The 27,434-nt window shown below is 40.9% G+C and overlaps 1 protein-coding gene across 2 annotated transcripts in view; it reads right to left on the bottom strand.

The window, feature by feature from the left end:
* Positions 1 to 27,434, bottom strand: part of LOC112107197 (maltase-glucoamylase, intestinal-like) — a 102,374-nt gene that overhangs the window by 5,729 nt on the left and 69,211 nt on the right. For both annotated transcript variants that reach the window (XM_026648971.1, XM_026648972.1), the window contains 9 exons: positions 23,944 to 24,112; positions 23,122 to 23,238; positions 18,869 to 19,017; positions 13,344 to 13,428; positions 8,966 to 9,022; positions 6,060 to 6,190; positions 4,033 to 4,121; positions 3,568 to 3,617; positions 628 to 786 (listed from right to left, as the gene is read on the bottom strand). In XM_026648971.1, coding sequence (XP_026504756.1) covers positions 628 to 786; positions 3,568 to 3,617; positions 4,033 to 4,121; positions 6,060 to 6,190; positions 8,966 to 9,022; positions 13,344 to 13,428; positions 18,869 to 19,017; positions 23,122 to 23,238; positions 23,944 to 24,112 — 1,006 coding nt within the window. The remainder of the gene's footprint in view (positions 1 to 627; positions 787 to 3,567; positions 3,618 to 4,032; positions 4,122 to 6,059; positions 6,191 to 8,965; positions 9,023 to 13,343; positions 13,429 to 18,868; positions 19,018 to 23,121; positions 23,239 to 23,943; positions 24,113 to 27,434) is intronic.

Genomic DNA, 27,434 nt, shown 5'->3' with positions numbered 1-27,434 from the left:
TAGCAGCTAATATTTCTCCATAGCTCTAAGTATGGTATGACTATCATAATACTAGAATAACTTGTGGGAATTTGTCATTTTATCACCATTTTATAAACCTGGAAATGTAGGCTTGTGTAAGTGATAGACACAAGATTAGAGAGAGAAAGTAGGTGAGGTAATATTTTATTGGACCAACTTCTGTTGGAAGAAGGTACACGCTTTCAAGCTACACAAGGCTCTTCTTCAGGTCTGAGGAAGGAAGCAGACTTTTCCCCGACCCGAAGAAGAGCTTGGTGTAGCTTGAAAGCTTGTACCTTTTTCCAACAGAAGTTGGTCCAATAAAAGATATTACCTCACCTACCTTGTCTTTCTCATATCCTGACCATTCACAACACAGCTAAAAACACAGCAGACACAAAATTAGACAGATGTGTGTCTAATGACAAGAGATAAATTTTCCTGTAACATAACCCAGGAAGTCTTCCATTCTTAAGTTAACCTCATGCTCTGCTGTACAAAATCTGATCTCCAGTTATTTTTTTAAAAAGAAACAGGACATGAATGGGAAACTATTAGCATTGTTCATTGGGTTTGGGGAAAAGTCTATGAAAAATCATTTTCATAATTTGTCAGCACAACTCTTACCCCATTTTCTTGATACTGTAAGTCCTTGCCACGGATGACATTTCCATTCAAAACAATAGCATTAGGTCTTGAAGTCACACCAAGAACCTGAACGGTGTTGTATAGCAGAGAATCAACTCCACGGTAGCCATTTTTAACAATCTTTGTCCTCATTTGGCCCTACAATAATTCAGAAGAAGGAATTTTAGATTAATAGTAACTCGTTGGAAATTATTTATTGAATACTTGTTCTATTGTTGTATCTCATTGTTTTATTCCATACAGAATGCCCTATAAAGTATACAAATTTTAAAAATAGAAAGGTGAAGAATAGTAATAGTGGACACATTGGGCTTCATATAGAATAAGATTTTGCATATAATTAAAAGCCAGCAAAATAAGAAATAAAATAAATATTTACAGTACATATATGGAATCTTCTTGCACCTCTTTCTGTTATTTTTGTAACACTGGTTCTAATCCGGGGCGGCTCCAGGCACCAGCACAGCAAGCGCGTGCCTGGGGCGGCAAGCTGCAGGGGGCAGCCTGCCAGTCGCTGTGAGGGCAGCAGGCAGGCGGCTTTCAGCGGCGCGCCTGCGGGAGGTCCGCCAGTCCCGCGGCTTCGGCGGCAATTCGGCGGCGGGGACGCTGATGGCGCGGCACTGGTGGACCTCCCGCAGGCATGCCGCCGAATCTGTGTGACCAGCGGACTGCCCACAGGCGCGCCGCCAAAAACCGCCTGCCTGCCGTGCTTGGGGCGGCAAAAAACATAGAGCCGCCCCTGGTTCTAATACCCCACTCAGATATTACATTGGCAGGTACAGTACCAGAATCTAGACAAGTAGTTGTACTTAGTTAGTTTAAGGCAAGTGTAGCAGTTATTTACAGTATACATGAAGTGTTTTCCAGTTAATGTTTTCTGTGTACATTCGGTACCATATATTTAATCCAATGTTTTTATTATCATAATAGTGCAACTTCTGCTACAAACCCTTTAGTCATCATATTTCACAACTTTAAAGACATTGAGGAACCATATTGTTTCTAGGGAGTGTGTTTCCTAGACTTGTAATATTGTATACTTGTAACTAAGAAGGCTTTAAATTACTTAAATGAAAATATAAATTTTGGGGACTAACTCTGCAGTCCTTACTTGGGCAAAACTCCTTAATGAGTCCTGAGGAAGTGCTGCAGGATCAAGACCTGTATTTGTAAGTAAATATTTTGCAAATTGGAAGTAGAGAGAAGGTTGTTTTTATTTTTATAAATGTTCCATTAGAATTAGATGAGATGGAATTATGCATCAGTAGTGTCTTTTATATATATATAGGAATATACAGCATACACTGAGGACTCTCATATGTTTTAATGTCACACATTTGTCATACATTTGTAACGTATTTTTTTTATTTTAACTTCAGTATACTGGTAATAAAAACTTGACGTTGGAGGTTACCAGAATACAGATAGGGATTTCAGACAAAATCAAATATGAGCAATGAGAAATGGAAGCATCACTAAGTCAACACTCATATTTGCACAGATCCCAATTTAATATAAAACTGTTTGCTCTTTTTCTGTAGTCTGCCTTCAGTACATTGCTAAATACAGAATACAGAAAACTAAAGTAATTTTTTCCCTCCTTTACATCAAGTGAAAATGCCATTTTTCTTAAGACAACAAGATAAAAGAAGTGGAATTGTTCTCAGTGCATTCAAAGGAAACAGAATTAGATAATGAACCTTAAACACTGGGCAGCATTTGCTGGAATACACAAGAAAATAGTTGATACCATTCTATTTACAAAAATACCCATCAATTTATTATAATCTGTTATCACTACTAGAAGGAATAATTCTAAGAACAGTATCACCCTTGCAAATTAAGTATAATTTAATTCCTCCAAATAACTTCTACTGATGGCAAACTTTTGGGAATGTATGATCTGAAAACCATACCAGTATTCACAATATAGGTTCAAGTAGAGGCTAGGTTATTTTCCCCATTTTCTGAATTATTTAAGTCTTCACCAATATACCTGGTATGTCTTAAATATTTCCTCCTAGAGACTGAATTATAGGTATGTAATGGGGTTTACAAACTACATACTGAGCATAGGCAGAAGGGAAAGGAGAATCTTTCCTCCTGATAATCAAACAGCTTGATCAGCCCCGCCCCCAGAAACTCAATGTGTGCCAGAACTGCCAATCATGGAGACAGGCAACCAGAGCTGGGACCAATAGAGAAAATAAGACCTGCTATAAAGGGGAGAGACCAAAGCGGGAGAAGGAGGCAGAAAGGCCTGACATAGCAAAGGGGCAACAGCTCTGTGCCAGGCTGCCTCTGAGAAAGCAACCAGGAGACAGGAGGAGACTAAAAGCCCTGGACTTGAAATGTTCATAGATTCAATTTTTAAACACAGTGGGACTCAGCCTTTGCTTCTAGAGCCACATGTATCAGCACTTTAGACACTAATTGGTTCTCAGAAAGATTCAGCGGAAAATTATTCACAGGAACCATCACAGTGCAGGGAGTACTGAATAGATGACAGCATGGAACTCACTGAGTTTCCTACTGCACCCACATGGGAAAGAAGTTTAAAAAGATGCAGTCATCTCCTGCAGGTCAGAGTAACACCTCCTTTCACCCAGCAGCCAAAAGTAAGCACGTGAGAGTGAGGAAAGAGATTGCCTCCCTCCCAGCAGCTATGGCTGGGGAAAAAGGAGGAGAGGTGAAGAATGTATTGTCAGAGTCACCTCATGATGTCCCATCAATACACTATATATCCTGGTGGCATGACATGACATGACACAAATATTGTGATGCAATATAACAATGTGATTATTTTGTAGCTCTCTCTAACTTTGTTTGACAAAGTGACTCACCAACTTCAGATGTCGAATATCAGCGCCATAACAAAGTTATTCAAAGATAAATACCAAAATACTTGTTGCTACTTACTTCACTGAATGTATATTTGGCCAAGAAATAGACGTCCTTTTCAATAGAATCTGTCAAAACACAGGATTCATGATATTAAGATATACAGAGTTGAATTTAGTAATAGCCAGCAAATAAGAACAGACAGACTTTTTGGCTGCCCGTTCAAATGCTACCTCTACATCTTCAATTCTTCTGCAATAATCTAAGGTAATTTCATAGGAAGTTGAAACCTAAATTATTATCTTTTTATTCCTGATGTGCTTGTTCTGATCCCACGCCAGTGTTAAATGAGTGTAGTGCCATTGACTTCAGTAGCATCACTCATGATTTGCACCAGTGTGAGATCAGGATCAATTTTCCTGTCACTTACACCAATATATATCAGGAGTAACTCCAGCTAGATCAATGGAGTCACACTGGTGAAAAATTGATATGAGGACAGTCAGGCCCCCTGACTGTTTTGCAGTAGTGTGACAAACTTACCAATAGAATCACCATCATCCCAGAAGAGGGACCCAGAGGCTTCTCCTCGTTCATCCAGAGCAATAATAAGTCCAAATGGGTTCAGACGGCTGATGAGAAATTCAATGAGAAGGATCAATCAATATGCAGGTACTTTTTCTCCTCCTCAAAGTTCACAGTAAAACTAGAAATGTTGTCATATCTACAAATTATTAAATCAGATTTTACAACAATAAAAAGAGACCAGAATGTCCACATGCTCACAGAGATGGATCCTTTGCTGGAGCTCCTGAGGAAGAAGACACCAGGTAGCTTTCTGTGGTGGAGGGGGAGCTCCCTCAGAAACGTTGCTGAGGACAAGACCCTCCCTTCTTTGGCAGCTTTGATGTGCCAGTCAGGGCCGGCTCCAGGGTTTTGGCCGCCCCAAGCGGCGCAAAAAAAAAAAAAAAGCCGCCATCGCGATCTGCGGCGGCAATTCGGCGGGAGGTCCTTCGCTCCGAGCGGGAGTGAGAGACCGTCCGCCGAATTGCCGCCAAATAGCTGGCCTCTCTGGAGTGGCCGCCCCAAGCACCTGCTTGGCAAGCTGGTGCCTGGAGCCAGCCCTGGTGCCAGTTATCAGGCAGCCTGGGGGATAACTGAGCTCCCCAAGGCTCAGATTGGCTGCTGCATTGTGTGTTGCAGCGTGTAACAGTTTCCTGTCCCACGTGCTCTTTATATTGGGTTTTCAGTGTGGTTCGGGCATGATCAATTATTTTTTGGGCTGTGTTTGTCTGGAACTACCATTTTGCTTTGGCTATATGCAAGCCACCTTTTGGTATTAGGAAGAAATTTCCCCCTACAACTGATTGGCTGAGCAGTTAGGGCCTTTCTACTTTCCCCAGAGTATTTGGTAGTTCCAGATAAGAGTGAAGTGGAGATCTAAAGTTTACTCTTTTGCCACATATTTATTGCAAATATGAAGTGACTGGCTGGCCAATGCAGCAGATGCATTTACCTTTCTACTCCCAACTAGCAGACTGAGAGTAGGTTTTGGCTGGATCCTGCACTGGTAGGTCAAGATAGTGGAAAGCTTCTCTCAGTGGTTCTCAAACTTTTGACTAAAGCCATCCACCAACTGCATTTTGTCTTTTTTTATTTTTGGCAATGCACCATTACATACAGGGCCGACGAGGGGGGGGGGGGGGGGAGCCGGGACAAAATTCCCGGGGCCCAGCAGTCCGGAAGGGGGCCCGGATTCCCTCCCCCTCTCAGCGGCCCTGTTTAGCCAGTCTGCCCTTGCTGGGGGGCCCAAAAAAATGTGGAGGCTAGGCCCAGGCAAGGTGGGTAGAAAGTAAGCCCACCCTGCACTCACCCCAGAGTGGTGGCTCTGTCTTACGGCGCTGGCTCCCCATTCTAGGTTTAGCCTGGCCACCTCTATGTCATGACATCCAGCCCTTGATCTGGTGACTCATCTAGAAACTTCCCATGACCCATTACTAGGTTGGGACCCACCATTTGGGAAATACTGTTCTAGATGCTTTACAGACTGGGGAACCCCTTGTGTGGGCCCTCATACAACACAAGAGCAACTGGTGGGATAAAGGCTTAATCCCCTGTTGTACCAGGAGTTGGCTAAGTGTAGTTTCCCTTATTTGCAATATACTTTGATTGCCATCTAGCCATACCACACTGGACTATTTGATTGCCAGGTTGGTTGCTTGCTAGCCTTATTTGTCACCAGTGAATGCCGACTTAAGAAAAGTTGTACCCATTGCTCACCACGCTCATCATGTGTGTGTCTTATCCCCATTGGTGTCCAAGTATATAAACTTGGTTTGAAAATAAATTATTTCAACTGGAGATTCCAAAAGATATGGCCAAGTGCTTAAATTAAAATGTAAACTTTACACTGGAGGGGTTTCTCTCTTATTACTAATTAATATTCTGTTTATTTGAAGGATTTCAGCATGACAAGAATAAAGCTATCTACTCCTTTCCCCTGCAGAATCCCTGAACAGAAAAATATGGTATAGCCTTTTGAAATAAATATATTATTCTATGGTAGTTACCTCCGAGTAGTAGTTGTGGCTGGTGCTTGTGTTGGCAGAATGTAACCTCCACGGAGAAAGAGTGGGATCTTGTCCAATGGGGCATCAACACTAACATATTTTCTGTGCCAGGAAGCTGGCACTTCATCACCCTACCACAGAAACAAATACAGTTCAAAGCGCTTTATTTTAAATCCAGATACTATTATTAATTACCATACAGCTATGAAACAGGTCTGGATTTACACTGATGTAAGTGAGATAAGAACCTAGCCCCGGAATAAAACCTTGGAATTCAGTGGCATTTCTTCAGATTTGCATCAGCATCTAACAGAATCTGGACCTTGAAGTTATGCATAAGTGGTACACCAAGGACAGAACAATCATGAATAAGATACAGTGAATCATCTTAAAAATTGTGTCATTGTTCAGTATCTTGTGAAAAACTTGTGAATAGTCTCTAAGCAGAAAGAAAGAGAGTCTTGTTAATCTTTCTAGGTATGGAAGCTGTTACATTTCAGTTTTGCGGTAAGAAATTTATAGTCATTTGGAATGAAAACTTTGTTAAATTTTCTTCAGTCTTTGAGGCAAAACAGTATTATAGTACACCTCTACCCCGATATAACGCGGCCCGATATAACATGAATTCGGATATAACACGGTAAAGCAGTGCTCCGGGGGGGCGGGGCTGCGCACTCCAGCGGATCAAAGCAAGTTCGATATAACGCGGTTTCACCTATAATGCGGTAAGATTTTTTGGTTCCCGAGGACAGCGTTATATCGGGGTAGAGGTGTAATTCAAGAACACCATGCTCTTTGTCTAGAAAAAGTCCATTCAGAATGCTGGTGCAAAGATCATTGTCCTAGCCCATCATTTTGAACATATCACCCCTCTCTTTCCATCTATTCATGGGCTTCCTCTTCTCTACCGTATCAAATATAAGATATTTATCTTCACTTTCAAGTATCTTGATGACCTACCTCCACCCTTCTTATCTCTCATTCTATACCAAAAAGTTGTCTCCTGCCTCTGATTGTCCCTTGATGCCAGCCTCCATTGCCTTTGTGCTTTCTCCCATGCTTGGGCATAGTTCCCCGTAAATATCAACAAAACCAATTTATTTTCCTCCAACACCCTCCTTAAAACTAAGTCCTGCCATAACAGTCAGCTGAGATGTGGAGCCCTCTGGTGTGGAGGTGGTGGGAGTTGAGAAATAGAACTGTTTGAATACTTTTGCTTGGTCTGATGACAGTTTGAAAACAAATACACACATGAAAAGTAAAAAGGAAAAAAAAGTCAACCTGAAACAAATTATTAAAAAAAAGTTCAAACCAAAAAATGAAAACAAAATTTCATTTGGGGTTAATATAAATGTTTTGTTGGATCTGAAATGAAACAGTTTGATTTTGAGTTTTAACTTTAAAAAAAAAAATTGCAGGAAATTTCCCCAAAAAACAACCCCATTTCAAATCAAATTTAAAATGTCAAAATGAAACAGAATTTTTTAGGATTTGCTTTAAAAAAAACCCACACAGTTTGGTGAAAATGACATGTTTTTAAATGCAGATTCAGTGACACTGAAATGTTTTTCACAAAAAAGGTTTTGGCTAAAATTTTTTACCCAGCTCTATTAAGAGGTGAAGTTACCAATGTGAGCTGAAGGCTGAATCCTGTAGGACTGAGTCCTTATTGAAGGAGAAAGGGGAGAAATAAATTAGACCCCCCCATCCTAGAGCCACTGACTGAATGTGGAAAAATTCACCTATAAAAAAAGGCCCCAAGTGATGATTCTTTAAGAATAAAAATGTCTATGGTTCCAGGCCACTAACATTTTTCTTCTTACCCTTCCCCTATCTGTAACTGCTCAGGATAGTTAACATTAGCCTTAAACTTCTGGGATGGAATTTTCAAAGGTGCTTAGCATTGGCCTAAGTCTTCTCTTATTGAAGTCAAAATGAGTTTCACCATTGACTGCAGTAAGAGCAGAGGTAGGTCAGTACAGGGCCAGCTCCAGCGTTTTTGCTGCCCCAAGCGGCGGGGGAAAAAAAAAAAGCCGCGATCGGTGGCACTTTGGCAGCAGCTCTACCGCCGCCGCTTCATTCTTTGGCGGCAATTCAGCGGTAGGTCCTACTCTCCCAGAGGGACTGAGGGACCCACTGCTGAATTGCCGCCGAAGAGCCGGACGTCCCACCCCTTCCCATTGGCCGCCGCAAGCACCTGGTTCCTGCACTGGTGCCTGGAGCCAGCCCTGCCAGTTCAAAGCAGTTTTGAAAATTCAACCCTTAGGATATGGAATTATGTATACAGTAATAGAGGCTCTAGAGCAAACACTAAACATTTTCAAGACCCAAGATTTGAGGTCAGCTGGAATGGATTTGATTGCTTGTTTGTGTTTTGTAACTTGGATTGTTCTACACTTCTCTGGGACAATTTTTCAGAGGCCTCAGCCTCATCTGTCAGATTGCCCTCCACAGTTTTTTATACCAGAATTGTTGTTGTGTGCAAAGTTTTGTATTACTGTGTGCAATCTGCAGTCAGGTGTGCAAATCAGATAAATATATATCCACCTGATTTGTATGCATGAAAGCAGTGTAGCATGCAAATCTGAAACTTATGAATGCAAATCAAAATAGAAAGCCTGACCATTGTAGGCATGCTTTTATAGGCTGCTCTTAAACATTCAGCCCACTGTGTCTTAGTGCTGTATAAACCAAAAATAGAAAATAAAATGCTACTGAAAGCTGGGTAATTTTCTTGCTCAATTAGCCAGCCTGGTGCAGAAGTTTTTTTTTTCTCTGTATTTCTTCACCACAGATGCTTTGGGAAAAGATACTGCTGAGCAGTGCTAAAAATTAATGTGACTTAGACTATAACATTTTAAATTATGTTCAAACTGTAAGAAATTGTAAGCTTTTAAAATACATACTGTATAGTAGTCAAACCAGGATGCTTCAGGGAAATATACATCCACCGATCTTGCTCCCTGTAATGGTCATAAAAGTAGTTAAACTATTTTTTCCACATTTTTGACAGTATATTGCTAAATTAATTTTTTGTTTTGTGCTTAAATATCTGTATACTCAATATTTATTTAAGGTAAAATCTTGGATATTAATAAGTGTTACTAATGTGGCAATAACACTAGATCTGACTAATCTTGCAGTGCTTGCCAGCTGCCTGCATCATGCTGAGTTTAGCTCATTTCAGGTCTATTGGATGAGTCCATGGCACTGTCAGATTAATTATTTTAGCCCAGTATCCACGCTGCAGGCCCCGATCCGGAAAACACCAATGTATATGACTTCAGTGGGACTAATCCCATGCTTAGAAGTTTCGCACGTGTCAATGCCTTCAGGATCAGGGCCTTAGATTGGATAATGAGTGAGGTTACACAGATGTTGATGACACTACTTGAGGGGAAAGGCCTCCTTATAAGGGGTAGGTATGAGACACCCAGTTTGGAATGCTTGACTCCTCCCAGGGGGGAAGTGACAGGAAGCAAGGTTACATAGATCTCTCTGCCTAGGACTCTTCTTTACAATATTTTACAGTGTCATTCTAATAGGTAATTTATTGCTAACTGCACAATTACTACTTTATATTTGGTGACACGTTTATAATTGAGTTTCAGAGAAAAAATCATGTTCATTCTAAAAGTGCTTAGTATAGGATTACTCTAGAAAAAGTTTGAATCAAAAGAAGTAGATATGTATGTTCTTGGATCAAAATAGACTCTTATTCTCATGTATAAAATACCCTAGACTCTCCACGTGCACATCTCCCCCTTTCCATGCAGAACCAGGGTTCAGCTGCCAGGGAACAGGTGGACCATGGCTAGGACCATGGCATGGATGGTCCTAGCCAACCACAGATCCACTAGTTTGGGGTAGGAATCTACCCCATGGGAAGATATTTCCTTCCTAGAGCCTCCTTTCTTGGGTTTTTAAAGCAGGAGGAGATGATCTGACCCATTACTTACAAAGTAATCTGCAGAAACATGCGATTACCATGAAGACACGTGAGTAAATCTTGAAAATTTTACATCACATATGGGAATAAGCACATATTGCACAGATAGCTGAACATATAATTTGGCCTATTTAACTGAGTACAAAATAAATAGTGTAGTGGTGATTGGAAATCTATTGATAAAATGGGACTATGACAAAGTCACCCATCTGAAATGTTTAATGGAAAATTCTTGAAGTTGCCATCATGACTGGGCAAATTTAAACAAATTGAAGGAATGGCTAAGAATTTATTGATTTATTAAAGCATGAACGTCTTCAGTTAGACATAAGAATTAATATACTGGATCAGAACCAAAGTCCCTCTACTCTCCTATCTGACAGTGCCCATGACCAGATCCTTCACCCCCCAAAAAGTGCAATAATCCCACAGTAAGCAACTGCATGGCAATCTGACCCTCCCAGGTCTCATCCTGATATCATCATTAGAGATTGCCTTAAATCCTGAAGCATGGGATTCAATACCCCTTCTAAAATTATAACAACTCTGATAGCCATAGAAATGTTCAATACCTTTTTGATTCTTGTTAAGTTCTTGACCTCAACAACTTCCTGAATCTAATCACACATTGTGTGAAAACAAATTTCCTTTATCAGTTTGGAATACGCCACATTTAATGTTATTAAAAGTCCCCTTGTTTGCATGATATGAGATAGGGAGAACAGAAGTCCCTGATCTGTCTTCTCTACACCAGTCACGATTTTATATACTTTTATCATATCCCATCTTATTCATCTCCTCTCCAAGACAAACAATCCTAGTTTTTTCGCTGTCTCTTCATATGAGAGTTTTTCCCAAGTCCCTGTTCGTGCTTGTCACCCTTCTCTGAACTCTCTGTGAACTCCCCCAGTTAGTCATTAGCCTCTATATTCTTAACAGCTATTTGAAAATGAAGGACTCCAAGAAGGCTCAGAAAGCAATCTCCCCCCGGTGGTAAAAATTATTTGATACATAGAAATAATAATTTCTCTTTGAACTTCAGAGGCACAAGTTTAAGAGAAAAATATGTGGCAAACAGCAGCCTGCTTGGGGCTAGACCTACAAAAGGGACTTAGATTCAGTTTTGAAAGGCCTAATGTATAGGCATCCTGAAGCCTAGGGGATTCCACAGCCCTGAGTAAAACACCCAGGCTCTCTATAGAATGCCTGGGGAGAGTTAGGTACCTAAGAATAGGATTCACAAAAACCAACAAGCTGCGTGGGGAGCCGCTTAATGCTGAGGAAAGGCATCCCAGGTAAGCGCTCTAAGCACTGAACTATAACAATATAAGGGGGCCACTGCTGCCATAACCACCTCTTTGTCCTCCTCCAGCTGTGCTTTGTGTGGGGATTTATTCCAAACAGGAATTTACATAACTACAAATATAACTATTCATAATGGCTCAACCTCTCTTCCCAGTGCTCACCCAGCCTTGCTGCTGAGTATCAAGAAAGTGGTAGTGTGGGGGAGTGTCAAAAGGTGTTCTGCCTGCTCTGTTGCATGGTCTACTGGCCAGCATGGCTCTGCTGTGGCCTGCCTCAGTTTCCCCTTCACTTATGGCCCCTTAAGTCCAGATGTTCAAAACATTCCCTCTTCTGTGCTCCAATGTAGTAAGTTCTGCATAGTCTTTCAAAAGAAAACTCAAACTTATGAAGTCTTCGTCCCCGTTTCAGATGGGCCCAGCTCCTCCTCCCTGAAGGTCTATCCTCTATTTAAGGTTCATTTCTTTCACCCCAGTCCCAAGGTGGGCACAGCCCCTCCTCTCTCTGAGGGTCTGTCTTCCCCTCAAGGTTCAACCACCTTTCTGTTCCAGTTTCAAGCTAGGGACAGCCCTTCCTCCCTGAGATCCAGCTTCCTGCCCCTCCCCTACTATCGCTTGCCTGTAGTTTGGCCTTCTTCACGGGTCATCCCTAGTGGTATCTTCTGCCTGCTAACTCAGAGGCCTGCAGGAGCCTTCTTATTCCCTGCAGCTATCTGCCAACAACCTGCAGCTGTCTCCCCTGTTCTAAAGCCCAGGTGCCCTCCATTAAGCCTCATTGGGCAGCAGGTAATTAGTCCAGGTGCAGAATAAGGATGGCAAGCAAACCCGCTCCGCAGCTGGTACTTCAGACTCAATGGGAGAAAAGAATCAGTGGTCCTAATGGCCTCACACAACAGGGGGAAATGGCCTGTGCATCCACAGGACAGTACTTTTTTTAAACCAATCAGATAGTAACTAACTAATGCTGTCATTAGAGAGACATGGTGAGTGCAGGGCCGGCTCTGGCTTTTTTGCCGCCCCAAGCAAAAAAGCCTCCGGCCGCCCCCCCCCATGGGCCGGGGGGAGGGTGCGGGGGGGGGAGGGCAGCCGGAGCCCCGGGGCGAGGGGGGGGGCTGCGGGGAGGGCGCTCTGGCGGCCGGGGGGAGGGCGCCAGAGGGGAGGGCGGCCGGAGCCCTGGGAGGAGGGCGGCGAGCCCCGGCGGGGGCTCGGTTCTCCCCCCGGCGGCCAGAGCGCCGGGGGCAGGACGGCGAGCCCCGGTGGGGGCTCGGCTCTCCCCCCGGCGGCCAGAGCGCCGCGCCGCCCCCCTCCAGGTGCCGCCCCAAGCACCAGCTTGGGTGCCTGGAGCCGGCCCTGGGTGAGTGAGGTAATATCTTCTGTTGGACCAACTGCTATTGGTGAGAGAGACAAGCTTTTGAGCTATATAGACTTGAAGAAGAGCTCTGTGTGGCTCGAAGGCATGTCTTTCTCACCAACAGCAGTTGGTCCAATACAAGATATAACCTCACTCATCTTGTCTCTCTCATATCCTGGGACCAAAATGGCTACAACACTATATATAACAGTCATTATCAGCTTAACAGAAGGACTTTGATTTCATTTGGATTTGGTGTTGGGAAACTCCTAGCATATTTTTTCACAAGTTCCAATTCCAAGATTATTTTGGCAGTTTTAATTGGAGGTTAGTTTAACAGCTTTGTCCACAAGTTGGCAGCCATTCTATATCTGTTTCTCTATCATGGTTTTTCTTCTTCCTGCTTCCAAAATCTATAATCCCTTTATTGCTATAGATGGCATCCTTCAGGGACATCTGCAATACGAGACTCGGCAAGTAGGAGAATCCAGCCTGTGTATGTATAGTTGTTCTTTCTGTACAGCTAGGTCTGTTTGTGAAACTGAGTCCTCAGGGATTGAGAGTGGATAAAAAAGTGGATGGTGTAGATAAATATACAATCACCCAGCAGGTGATTTAAAGCCCTGAACAGTATTAATCTCTTTGGTTCCTATATTATAACATTTTAAAATTAGAATACTTGCCTCTTGAAGAACTGGAGCAATCATAAAAGCTGGTCCCCAAAGGAAAGCTGTATCTATTCCATGAGTCTGGTGATCAGAAGTAAATCTAGTTTTGAAAGAAAGATACCCATTGTTAATTCAAATCTTTTTTTTTTCATTCAAAGAACTTGTGAAATATTTTGATCCTGTGATATTGCTTACTGCACCAACAATCTCTGGTTTCCTACTTTAGTGTGTTCCATCAATATCCAGATACCTTTTTCATGACTGATAGCAAGAAGTTTTGGTTTCTCTTTTCACAGCCTTTAGGATCAATAACTTAGACCTCATCCATACTGGCAATAATATATTGTTAACTGAAACATGATTTAAAACATAGTTCAACACCATTTTCCTGGCCAACATAGTCAAGTCACATCTATTTTACATGTATTAGGGTATACATGAAATCATGTATTTGTTTTTGTACTAGGCTCTTAACTAGCCTAGAATACGGTTTGAGAAAAGTTTATACTCCAGTTTATACTTAACCATATTTAAATGTATTACCTCTCTGGCTTCAAGATTAGGCTAGATAAGTTTATGGAGGGAATGGTTTAATGAGATAACGTGATTTTAGTCAATTAGGTAATAAAGTGCCATCGCTGGTAAAATGTGGGTCTGGCCAGAGATTAAAGGTCTTGAGAACATGACCTATGAAGGAAGGCTGAAAGAATTGGGTTTGTTTAGTTTGGAAAAGAGAAGACTGAGAGGGAACATGATAGCAGTTTTCAGGTATCTAAAAGGGTGTCATAAGGAGGAGGGAGAAAACTTGTTCACCTTAGCCTCTAAGGATAGAACAAGAAGCAATGGGCTTAAACTGCAGCAAGGGAGGTTTAGGTTGGACATTAGGAAAAAGTTCCTAACTATCCGGGTGGTTAAACACTGGAATAAATTGCCTAGGGAGGTTGTGGAATCTCCATCTCTGGAGATATTTAAGAGTAGGTTAGATAAATGTCTATCAGGGATGGTCTAGACAGTATTTGGTCCTGCCATGCGGGCAGGGGACTGGACTCGATGACTTTTCGAGGTCCCTTCCAGTCCTAGAATCTATGAATCTAATCCTGTAGCTAACCATAGCCATGGTTCCACAATGGGTGAGACATCACCTGTGGGGCTCTGCTAGCACACACTGCACGTTTCTGGAAGCTATTGTCCTGAAAACAAGATAGAGCATCTACAATGCCATTTTCTACCCTGGAAACACGTACTGCACACACACACACAAATGTAAAACAAAAGGTGACGCAACACAAATGCCCTCACTAGCCTCATTACCCATGCCAACTTTTCTGACTGTTGATTCGCTATGTGGACCACTGATTGGTTGTCTAGGGACCTCTTCTGCCCTTTCTCTCTCCAGACCAGCCACTCACATCTCCCTTATATCATGGATGGAGTTAATGCGCTACATCTGCCATAAAGAATCAGTAGAACTTCTGCAGTTTTATGCAAGTTCTAACACTGGCTGACAGTTCAGGTGAACAGAAGAGCATTACCCCTGTGACATAGACCATGAAACTGATAGAGTAAACAGCAATGGAGACAGTCTTACAGATCTGATATTTTCCAGTGAATACAAGGCTTCCCTCCTAAACTATTCATTTGCACATGTGATCATGATACTCTAGTGGTTAATCCAGAGTCTCTACAGCCTACCATGACCTCATAGCTAAAGGAGATCTTCCTTAGCTCAAGTGGAAGAGGCCTGTATTTTCAACGTTTACAGTCCCAAGTTCTGTCTCCAGTAATGACTGTGGTGGCTGAATACATTCACACAAGAAGCATATTATTGTTGGAAAGTAATGTCTCTTAATTGAAAATCAGGAGCTGATACAATGAGGAGGCTCATATATGTCCTTCCAGCAAAGGATGCAGTGTCTTTCATGGCAAATCCATAAGAATGGCCATACTGGGTCCACCCAAAGGTCCATCTCGCCCAGTATCCTGTCTTCCGACAGTGGCCAATGCCAGGTGCCCCAGAGGGAATGAACAGAACAGGTAATCATCAAGTGATCCATCCCTTGTCACCCATTCCCAGTTTCTGGCCAAGAGGAGATGCCACTATATCCAGGGTGGAAAAGAGAACTACCCTCTCCTTGGAAGATGATGCAGCACACAAAGTCCTATTTCAGAAAAACTGAAGCTTCCCTGAGAGTACATTCAAGTATTTATGGCCTTCTCTGCAAGCCTTTCAATCTACGTTGCCTAAATTAATTGACATTTGTCAAACGGCAGCAGAAACTGATCAAATCTCTGACTGCCAGACACAGAGCTAGTATTACATAATTGATTCTTCATACTGAAGATGTAAAGCTACTTAATTGTAAACACAGTCCTTTGACAGTAAATATTTTACACATCAGTCATCAGACAAAGACTAAAAGTAATTGCCTTAGCTACCTGTAAGACATGGTCTTATTTAGGTTTGGCCGGAAAACAGGAATTCCATTTTGCAAAATAATTTGAGTTTCATCATAAGTTTTCAATCTGCATCAGAATAAAACCTAGACCTTTTGAATTTTTTTGTTAAAAGAAAGAGGAAAAAAAGGGGAAATGGGAGGGACACACATCATAGGCAATAGCCCAGCTGACTAGCTGATTCATATTTAGTCAGGAAGGTAAAAATGAGAGAGAGAGAGAGAGACCCCAGAATATCCAATAGCCGGGACGCTCACATGGGATGCAGGAGACTCTAAAGTTCCTGCTCCGAATCAGACAGAGCAAAAGTAAAGCATGAATGCCCAGTAACCACTGGGCTATTGGGTATTCTGGGGTCTCGCTCTCATTTTGACCTTCCTGACCAAATATGAATCAGCATTTTCTAACAGAAAAATGTTTAATCAAAAAATTCCTGAACAGCTCTAACGGAGTCATCATCACCTTTGATTTCCTTCAGTTATTTCAAAATGTATGTGACATTGCTAAAGTTTCCATACACTGACTTTATTTGGTTTTATTGCTTAGGAAAGGATTCTCTCAATGGTGTCTGTGTCATCATGCCTCTATATGTGCATTGCACATTGTACCTGATCCTGAAGGAGTTCAGTATTGTAGTAATTCCAAAAGAACTGAGCAAAAGAACCATGGCAATTGAAGAACAAAGGGAAATGTACCCAATGTTCTATTTTTTAAAATAGTGGAGAGTTTGGGAGAGTATATTGAGCCAAAGGTTAATGTGCCTGAGGGCTTGCTCCAGGCTCTACCTAATTGGGTGTGTGACAGAAAACTTTCAGTAAGAAACTTTGCTTGATAAAGACATTTATATATTCTTATAAAAAAATTTACGTGCTGCAAGAAGAAGGGATTTAAGAAGGGAACCCATTTACTTTTCTTCCTGCAACAGTCCCACTACCTCAGACATATATGAAATAACAAGTTATCATTTGATTTTTTTTAACAGGGTGTTTATAAAGGTGATTCCTTCAACAGACTGAAAACAAACAACACGGGTTATGTGTTTAGGGCTTTTCAGAGTGTATGTCAGGAGATCATCATACACCAGGTGTGACAGACCCAGACCAGTGGGGTACAGGAGTCTGGTAGAGGGCAAATATACTGGTCACTGGATGAGTAGTTTTCTGTTCCCTGAGTGACCAGAGCAGGGGCTGCACTAGAGTAATCAGGAACCTGCTAGAACCAGTTAAGGCAGGCAGCCTAATTAGGACACCTGGAGCCAATTAAGAAGAAGCTGCTAGAATCAATTAAGGCAGGCTAATCAGGGCACCTGGGTTTTAAAAAAGGAGCTCACTTCAGTTTGTGGTGCAAGTGTGAGGAGCTGGGAGCAAGAGGCGCAAGGAGCAGAGAGTGAGAGGGTGTGCTGCTGGAGGACTGAGGAGCACAAGTGTTATCAGACACCAGGAGGAAGGTCCTGTGGTGAGAATAGGGAAGGTGTTTGGAGAAGGCCATGGGGAAGTAGCCCAGGGAATTGTAGCTGTCATGCGGCTGTTACAGGAGACAGCTGCAGTCTACAGGGCCCTGGGCTGGAACCCGGAGTAGAGGGCAGGCCCGGGTTCCCCCCAAACCTCCCAATTGACCTGGACTGTGGGTTCTTCCAGAGGGGAAGGTCTCTGGGCTGTTCCCCAACCCACATGGTGAATCTCTGAGGCAAGAAAATCCACCAATAAGCGCAGGACTCACCAAGATAGAGAAGGAACTTTGTCACACAGGATACACCACAGCTGATCTTGCAATCATGAGCATACATTAGGCACACAAATGAACTCACTCATGTTGAAAATGTAGGCCCTTCTACTCATGCCCCAATCTACTGTGTTTCCCATAGTCTATGAAAGCTAGTTAGCCTATACACATTTCCCACTGTTTGATGTTGTCCCACTTTTCCTTTTTTTCAAGCTATTAACCAAGTCTTGAATCCTGACATGCTCATACTGTGTAGTCTTTAAAGCTGTTTGTCATAGACCATCACTTCAAGTCCTTTTCTAACTTTTTAGCTATTGAATTATTTTATTATTTCATTACCTCAGTGTAAGGCACTAAATCACAAAGCAGAATCTAACAGGCCACAGTTGTTGTATGTTATTTGCAATGACCACATGGTCAGATTCTATCATTGGAGATTTTTAAGAGCAGGTTAGACAAACACCTGTCAGGGATGTATAGATAATACTTAGTCCTGCCATAAGTGTAGGGGACTGGACTAGATGACCTCTTGAGGTCCCTTCCAGTTCTATGATTCTAATAACTATTGTTGGGAGGACAGCTTTTAAAACACATCTTTCACAGTAAGTCATTGTGAACTAATAAGATATTAAAAGAAAACATATGCAGCTTTCAGTTTTTTCTTCTATAAAGAAGAAAAAGCATAAGTAAAATTCTACAATATTACCCTTAATGATTCTATTTAATTTCTCAAGAAATATCAGATCAAATCCATAGAATATTTTTGTGCTACAAACATCTAAGTAACTTTAGTTACTTGATTAGTTCCACTGAAGCAAGGAGACTGCTTTCAAAAGCAAGCACTATGCCCAGTAATAAATGACTGCAGGATCTGGCTCTGAACTATTGATACCATAAGTGGGGAATAGATAGGACTACAAACTTCACATCACTGAAGACTATATGAGGGATTCTTTTATTAATGGGTATTAAACCACTGCTACTTACCCTTGATATGAATACCCCTAAAGCCCTAATGGTTAAAAGTATGGACATAAACACTGTTAAGCAGAAATATTAAAAATAAATATTTGAAACATCATACGACCCATTCTATTAAACAAACACCTGGAAAATAAATAACAATTGAGGAAAGTTAAGTGTGGGAGGGGGAAATATTGCTTTTAAGGTAAAATCTATGTTAAATGTTACGTGAACTATGCAAAATATTTTTACTGTTTTATTATAAACTGTTCTTGTTAAGGCAGAAAGATACAATTTTATCATTATTACTATTATCAAAATAAATTCAAAATAATTGTTACGCTGAATCTGCAATAAATATGAATAAAATATCACAGATAGGAAAGAGACTGGTAGCTTACTCATGCATTAATCCTCGTACCACTGTGTTTCCATGGACATGAGAATCAAAGAATAAGGTGTACAAATAAGGCAACAGCGTGTATCTAATCAGCAGTGTAGACCGAGATATCTCAGCAAATTCTGCTCCAAACACTGCAGGGTCTTGCTCCTACCAAAGAGAAAGTGATTTGTTTTGTATTTAAGTTTACAAATATGCAATTATTATACAGGAAGTAGCCTGTCATGATTTAAGGAAAGCGTCTATTGACTTGAACAGTCTACAGCTGAATGCTTAGCGTAAAAAAAAAGAAAACTAAACTAACAGAATAGACAATAACAACAATCCAGTCTTACACTGCTTTAGAACCTTTTATTCCTAAATATATCAGTGAACATCGTAAGACAGGGACTAGATCCTTAGCGGTGTTGAGCACCCCCAATTGCCCGTAAGGTCACTAAAGTCATTGAGAGTTGTGGATTTTTTGATCCTGAGAGGAGCTGACTCTGTATATTTAGAAATCATTTCACCACTGAAATGCAGTTACCTCTGGGGTGGAATGTGAAAGATAAGTGGAAAATGGATACTCAATATGCTGCCAAACAGAGGGAAGAGGGAAATTCTTTTGGCCAAGACCATAGAGACAAACCTGTATGAAAAGCGCCATTTGATTTTATGGCCTTCAGGTGAAATTATGGCCCCACTGAAGTCAGTAGCAAAACTCCCATTGAATTCAATGGGCCAGGATTTCATCCTTATTTTTAAGAAGTCTCAACTTGGTTTGTTACTCTGCACCTACAATTTTTGGATGCAAATAAATGCAGACCAAATATTTTGGGGGCACAGTTAATTGTATCTAGACATCTACCTACCTGATTTCAAATACAACTTGATTCATAGATTCTAGGGCTGGAAGGGACCTCGAGAGGTCATCGAGTCCAGTCCCCTGCCCACATGGCAGGACCAAATACTGTCTAGACCATCCCTGATAGACATTTATCTAACCTACTCTTAAATATCTCCAGAGATGGAGATTCCACAACCACCATGACAGTTAGGAACTTTTTCCTAATGTCCAATCTAAACCTCCCTTGCTGCAGTTTAAGCCCATTGTTTCTTGTTCTATCCTTGGAGGCTAAGATGAACAAGTTTTCTCCCACCTCCTTATGACACCCTTTTAGATACCTGAAAACTGCTATCATGTTCCCTCTCAGTCTTCTCTTTTCCAAACTAAACAAACCCAATTCTTTCAGCCTTCGTTCATAGGTCTTCTCTGTACCCTCTCCAATTTCTCCACATCTTTCTTGAAATGCGGTGCCCAGAACTGGACACAATACTCCAGTTGAGGCCTAACCAGCGCAGAGTAGAGTGGAATAATTACTTCTCGTGTCTTGCTCACAACACACCTGTTAATGCATCCCAGAATCACATTTCCTTTTTTGCAACAGCATCACACTGTTGACTCATATTTAGCTTGTGGTCCACTATAACCCCTAGATCCCTTTCTGCCGTATTCCTTCCTAGACAGTCTCTTCCCATTCTGTATGTGTGAAACTGATTGTTCCTTCCTAAGTGGAGCACTTTGCATTTGTCTTTATTAAACTTCATCCTGTTTACCTCAGACCATTTCTCCAATTTGTCCAGATCATTTTGAATTTTGACCCTGTCCTCCAAAGCAGTTGCAATCCCTCCCAGTTTGGTATCATCTGCAAACTTAATAGCTTGATAGTTATGTCAGAATGACATCAGTTATGCTTACAAATATTTGTGCATATAATTCTGAGGGCACAATAGGGTAGGCCATTTCTAAAAGCCAGGTTGTGATTTGAAAGCAGTGCAGGAAATTTAGCTACACATTTTCCAGAAAAATTAATGGAAAATGTGTTGTTAAGTCCCCTGCCTTGCTTTGAAAAGCTCAGCCCTCATTCCTAATATCTATACCCAGCAGACAGGACTTCTGCTTTTAAGGTTTTGTCACAAAGACCCTCACTAGAAACTGTATGGCCTCCTTAGAAACAGAAAGAGCAGATTCAAAAAATTTATCCACATTCACTGGATATTGTTGACCTGTTGTATTCAGTGGATTCACTCTGCTATTTACTGAAGTTCATAGAAACTATGGACTGAGATCATGAAAAAGAGTCATAAGACTCCATATCTGTTTTAAAAATTTCTCCCTAAATGAGTCAATTTCTCTTTAAAATACTGCATCATGAATTCCTGGATTAATGAAACATAAAAGGAACAGAAATAATAAAACTTTGCTTTTATATTATCTAGTGTTTTTCAGGCAAGATTATTATTAAGCCATGCAACATCCCTGTGAGTCAGACAAACCAGATGCTTAAGATCAAATTTTAATATTACACTTAAATATTTAGATAATTAATATTAAGTTATTTTTACCCTCTCTTATACATACATCTGCATTAGTCAATAACCATGTTTCCTGCTGGTTTCTAAGCTCTGGAATGCCAGCTACTTTTTAACAGTGGTATATTTTTACCACTCGGACAGCCCTACTGTACAAATATTGTCTAAATAAAGTAAAAATAGTCAGTCTCTAAGTCACTCAAAGCTCCCTGCAAATCAGACTTTTACAAAAAATGAACAGAACTGTTCTATGATTAACAGTACAAGAAAAATTAATTCTAGTTGCTCAATTCACTTTTTCTTGAATTGGCATGTAGTAATTTGAGGGGGTGGGGGACATCATGTGGGCCCTATTCTACCACCCTTACTAATGCCTTACTCCTCAAATGGATCCATCAACATAAGGATGATGGAATTCGGCCCTTGACCTACTTATTTATGAGTTGATAAGCTACAGCCTTCATGAAGAATGCACTCATGTAGCCATATATTTATATTTCCATTGTATGCACTCATGTTTGACATGCAAATTAACTACCAACCTGTATATAGACTACAAATATACTCCCATGTAGGTCAAACACAATTTTACATGCACACATGGGTAAATGCATGAGTGCAAATCAGATAACTATAAATCTAACTACAGTGGACACCACTACACAGAGAATATTTACCCAAAGTGGTATCTGAAAAACCAGACATTTCCTATTCTAATTATAGGGGAATACTTTGATAGTTCCAATGCCATTGGATAGCAAATGTGGGGGCAAGTCTTGACTTTTTAATAGCAACCATTGTGCCTGTTTACATGTGCAATTGCCCCAGTTTTTAAAGGCACATACCCATTTGTGCAGGCAAATGTGAATTCTTGTGGTGCAACTGTTACACCAGCCTTTAAAAATCTGGCCTTGCAGCAAAATGAAAGTTAACGGTCACAACATTAACTCCATCTTTGCACATTTCATCTTACAAAAGTAAAAACAGCCTCTTGTAATAGCAGAATCATTCTTTCATTCAGTGTTACAGCACAATGGAGAAATATAATGTATATCCAAAGACCAGAGGACCTTCAACCTTTCAGCAGCTAGAAACAACATGACATTTCTTTCTAGCTGAGATAAGAGCTAGAATGAGTATATGGATACAGAGTTAGACTTGATAATGCACTTTTTCAGTTATGAATTCAGTTCAGTTGCTTTTTTTCAGATTTCAATTCTTCTAGGCTGAGTAACTGTTGTTTCTACTGCTACCTGTCCTTGAAGTTTCTAATGTATAAGAAATATAATTTGTCCAAAATTTCTAATTATGATATATAATTTAAGATGATGCAGGATGTACCCTGTCTGCACCTTCCTGTAATGTATGTTAAAAGGTGAACATAAAAGCATTTTAAAAACATTCTAAGCAAGTAAAAGGATATGTTATATGTTCATATTTTAAAATGACAACCAAACAATAATTTATGGGCAGGAGATAATAGCAAATCTGTTCCTCCTTCATTTGCCTTCAAATAATTGTTTCCCTGCAATACTTGATAACGTCATTAACACCTAAAAGAGAACAGGAAACAAAAACTAGGGTGTTGGTAGATTAATGATGGAGGAACTGATTTGTATCTACATTTTTATAATAGTAAACTGTGCACAAATTTATTTCTATGCAGCTTTGGGATATTAGACACTTTTTTTAAGTTTCAATCCATTTTTAAATTATGGGAATGCATAACAATCACTTCTGTGCATGACATCTGATAGCACTGAACCATATAAAAGATTTCTGTTCACCCAACAAGGGTTTACCCACAGAAACACAGAGTGATTTCTGAGAGTACATTTTAAATATTAAAATGATAAATATGAAAATCAAGGTCTGCAGCATTTAGTAGCTTTGCTTTCTTACCGTTTGGCCCTCTCCGTTATGATTTCTTGAAAAAGGATAAAATGAACCAAGTTGCATCCATCGTAAGCAGAGTTCATAAGTTGTATCAAGGAGAAACCCACAGATATCAGCACCAATCTGAAGAAACATAATAATTAAATAAGTGCTCATAAGTGTGAGTAAGAGTCGCACAATCAGGTCCTAAATCAATAAGTTACAGTGAAACCTGTTAATAAAGGTCAATGAAAGGACCGCTATTTTTCTGGTGATTTTATCACGTGATCCCACAATACAGTGTGATGAACATGGAAAAAAATTTGCAGTGACTGAGAATGTTAATATAGATTTGACTACATTTTAATAATTGTATTATTTCTTCAACTCAGCTTGCAAAATTATAAATATATTTTGAAATATGAATGATGAAACATATATCAGGAAGGAAATCTATTTTTCCTGGTGTAATGCCGACAGACCCTGGTCGTCAGCGGGCGGGATTGAACCTGGGACCTCTGGAGTTTAGTGCATGAGCTTCTACCACATGAGCTAAAAGCCAACTCACTGTTAGCTAAGGCTATAGAGCCAACTCAATCTCTCTCTAAATGGTCTTGGTGCCACTAGATGAGATAGAACCCCACACCCAGAAGGTGTGTGGGTTACACTGGCACATCACACAATTGTTTCATATGAGAATCTTTGACTCTTCTTGAATTAGAAAAAATTGACAAAATTAAATTTAATCAGCACCTGCTTGCCATATCAAGCATTTCATATAAGCAAACATTTGGATTCATTTCAAATGATATTATGTATGAAACAGTGATAGCCTTTAGGCAGACTTACATATGGAATCCCAAAGAGATTAAATTCCAACATTCCAATTATTGACATGTGCATATCTTTCCAGCGTGAAAAGTTGTCACCTAGCCAGTGACCTGCATATTTCCCACTTCCGACAAATGTAGAACGACTCAGAACGAATGCTCGCTTGCCGGTGGCCTTCTGAACAGCACTGGGGAAAAGTACATCAACATCAGTGAAGAAACCCCAACTCAAGAAGTTTTCACATTATAGGCTTGATTCTGAAGTCCTCATACAGGCAAAATTTTGGTTAAGGTAAGTGAGAGTTTTATCCGTATAACAACTGTTATTGTGGTCCATTATGTTCTCGAGTCATGTAAAATACAGAAATCAGTACTGCATTCTCGTAAAGAAAAACGACAACCATAAATTGGTAAGAATATATGTCATGATTGTTGTGGAATCCATGACTTTTGGGGTCATGTACTCATTCAGGTTCCTCATGAATCTGAATGTATGTGAATAAGAACTTCTCACTATTTGTATTTATGTTCTTCTGAGGCTTGATTTTCCCTCAGAGAGCCATTTATCAAGTTGAAATAAAACTAGAGCAGGCCTTGTTGTGGAATTTCCACCATCCAGAAACTGAAACATACTATGAGAAAACCAGATCTCTCAATAGTTTGATACTCCAAAAGCCAGGGCCGGCTCCAGCTTTTTTGCCGCCCCAAGCGGCGAAGAGAGAACAAAGAGAAAAAAAGAAAAGCCCGATTGAGCGGAGCGATTGAGCTGCTGCCAAGTGCAGCCGAAGAGGAAGCGAGGCACTGAAGGACCCGCCGCCGAATTGCCGCCCCTTTCTATTGGCCGTCCCAGGCACCTGCTTCCTTCGCTGGTGCCTGGAGCTGGCCCTGCCAAAAGCTCCCCAAATGATTAAAAGCCTGTGAGAAACATAAGCACCACAAATACAAGGAAACATGTACAAATATTAGAACTTGTGCCATCCCTACTTATATTCATGTTTTGTTTTAGTTTAAGATGTCCATGTTGTTTGGAAATGTTGTGCAAATAAGTTAGCAAGTTAGTTGTGGGTGAGAGACTGAGTGAGAATGGGACAATGGTTAAATAAGCAGGTAAAGTGAGTTAGACTCATAGACTTTAAGGTCAGAAGGGACCATTGTGATCATCTAATCTGACCTGCACATCGCAAGCCACGGAAGCTCAACCACTCCTGTAATAGACCCCTAATCTCTGGCTGAGTTACTGAAATCCTCAAATCATAGTTTAAGGACTTAAAGTTACAGAGAATTCAGCATTTACCGAGTTTAAACCTGGAAGTGACCTGTTCCCCATGCTGCAGAGGAAGGTGAACCCCCCTCCCCCTGGGGTCTCTGCCAATCTGATATGGGGGGGAAATTCCTTCCCAACCCCAAATATGGTGATCAGTTAGCCCCTGAGCATGTCCACAGCAGTTGAGTGAGAGTGGGTGTTGGATCAAGTATCAAGTGGAATGCCCCAAGGGTCAGTCCTGGGGCCACTTTTGTTCAATATCTTCATTAATAATCTGGAGGATGGCGTGGATTGCACCCTCAGCAAGTTTGCAGATGACACTAAACTGGGAGGAGTGGTACATACGCTAGAGGGTAGGCATAGGACACAGAGGGACCAAAACAAATTAGAGGATTGGGCCAAAAGAAATCTGATGAGGTTCAACAATGACAAGTGCAGAGTCCTGCACTTAGGATGGAAGAATCCCATGCACTGCTACAGACTAGGGACCGAGTGGCTAGGCAGCAGTTCTGCAGAAAAGGACCTAGGGATTACAGTGGACGAGAAGCTGGATATGAGTCAACAGTGTGCCCTTGTTGCCAAGAAGGCTAATGGCATTTTGGGCTGTATAAGTAGGGGCAGTGCCAGCAGATTGAGGGATGTGATCATTCCCCTCTATTCGGCATTGGTGAGGCGTCATCTGGAGTCCTGTGTCCAGTTTTGGGCCCCACCCTACAAGAAGGATGTGGAAAAATTGGAAAGAGTCCAGCAGATGGCAACAAAAATGATTAGGGGGCTGGAGCACATGACTTATGAGGGGAGGCTGAGGGAACTGGGATTGTTTAGAGAAGAATGAGGGGGATTTTGATAGCTGCTTTCAACTACCTGAACAGGGATTCCAAAGAGGATGGATCTAGACTGTTCTCAGTGGTATCAGATGACAGAACAAGGAGTAATGGTCTCAAGTTGCAGCGGGGGAGGTTTAGATTGGATATTAGGAAAAACTTTTTCACTAGGAGGGTGATGAAGCACTGGAATGGGTTACCTAGGGAGGTGGTGGAATATCCTTCCTTAGGAAGTTTTTAAGGTCAGGCTTGACAAAGCCCTGGCCGGGATGATTTAGTTGGGGATTGGTCCTGCTTTGAGCAGGGGGTTGGACTAGATGACCTCCTGAGGTCTCTTCCAACCCTGATATTCTATGATTCTATGATGAAAGTCCAGGTGAAGAGAATTTTCCAAATTTTACTCCCAGAACAAACCATAGGACTGCACAGAAGACTAATAGAATGAGGGACTTGGCAATAACACTGTCAGACGAAGAACCAGACTAGTGAACTCACCACGAAGGCCCCCTGAAAACTCTGGACTATCAGGACTTGACAGGGCACTATATAAAGGAAAGAGGGTGGCTGCAAAGCAACACCTAAACTTTAAGAGAGTACTCTTTTGGGGACATGGAAAGAGGAGAGAAATGAAAAATCTGGATGAACATGGAGACTTACATAATGGGAAAGAAGGGACAGCAGTGGTTAAGTACCCAAAATATGAGGTGTCCCCAAAATATTTCATAAAGTTTCAAAGTTAGAGAACATTTCAAAAGTAGGGCAAAATTCTCTTCTCAGCTCCAATATCTGCTGTCCTTACATGTACGGAACTCCTACGGAGATCAAAATATATCTGCAATTATAGGAAGAGCAAAGAGTGAAACTGAGAAATATTATGTGGCTCTCAGAGGAGAAATGTTGCCATAGTTTGTTTGCAGAGTATGCCCCTGTCTTTTCATAATATTTATGGTGACTTCTTATGTTATCAAGACTCCTCCCAAAATTACCATGTCTAATCTACAGCCTTGACAATAAACTCTAATATTTATATTCATATTGCTATTAGTAAGTTTGACACCCCTCTACATTTACATGGTTATCCAGTCTCGTGTCTTTTCCCATAAAATACACTGTATAAAAATAATTGTACTACTTTGCTTTTAATATAGGAGTTTGTTTATATAGTATTATTAGATGATAAAGAATTGCTTTGATGGCAAGTAAAGAACAAGCACCAAATCAAACTATGAAAGAAATCTTGAATTGGTCTAAACAAAATGCATCCTTCCTTTCACTGTTTCCCCATTTCCTGTTCTGGTACAACACTGATTTTTCATGATAGATTTATTTACAATGTTTTCATTTGCACTTCAAAAATATGTAATTTCATTGTGTAAGAGAACAGTCAAAGAATTGGGATATTATTGCTTACTGACAAAGAAA

This window comes from Terrapene carolina, unplaced genomic scaffold (assembly GCF_002925995.2).
Source record: "Terrapene carolina triunguis isolate 2854851 unplaced genomic scaffold, T_m_triunguis-2.0 Scaffold68, whole genome shotgun sequence".
Lineage (NCBI taxonomy): Eukaryota > Metazoa > Chordata > Testudines > Emydidae > Terrapene > Terrapene triunguis.
The sequence above is the reverse complement of the archived record's forward strand: the minus strand, read 5'-3'. Positions and strand labels throughout refer to the sequence as shown.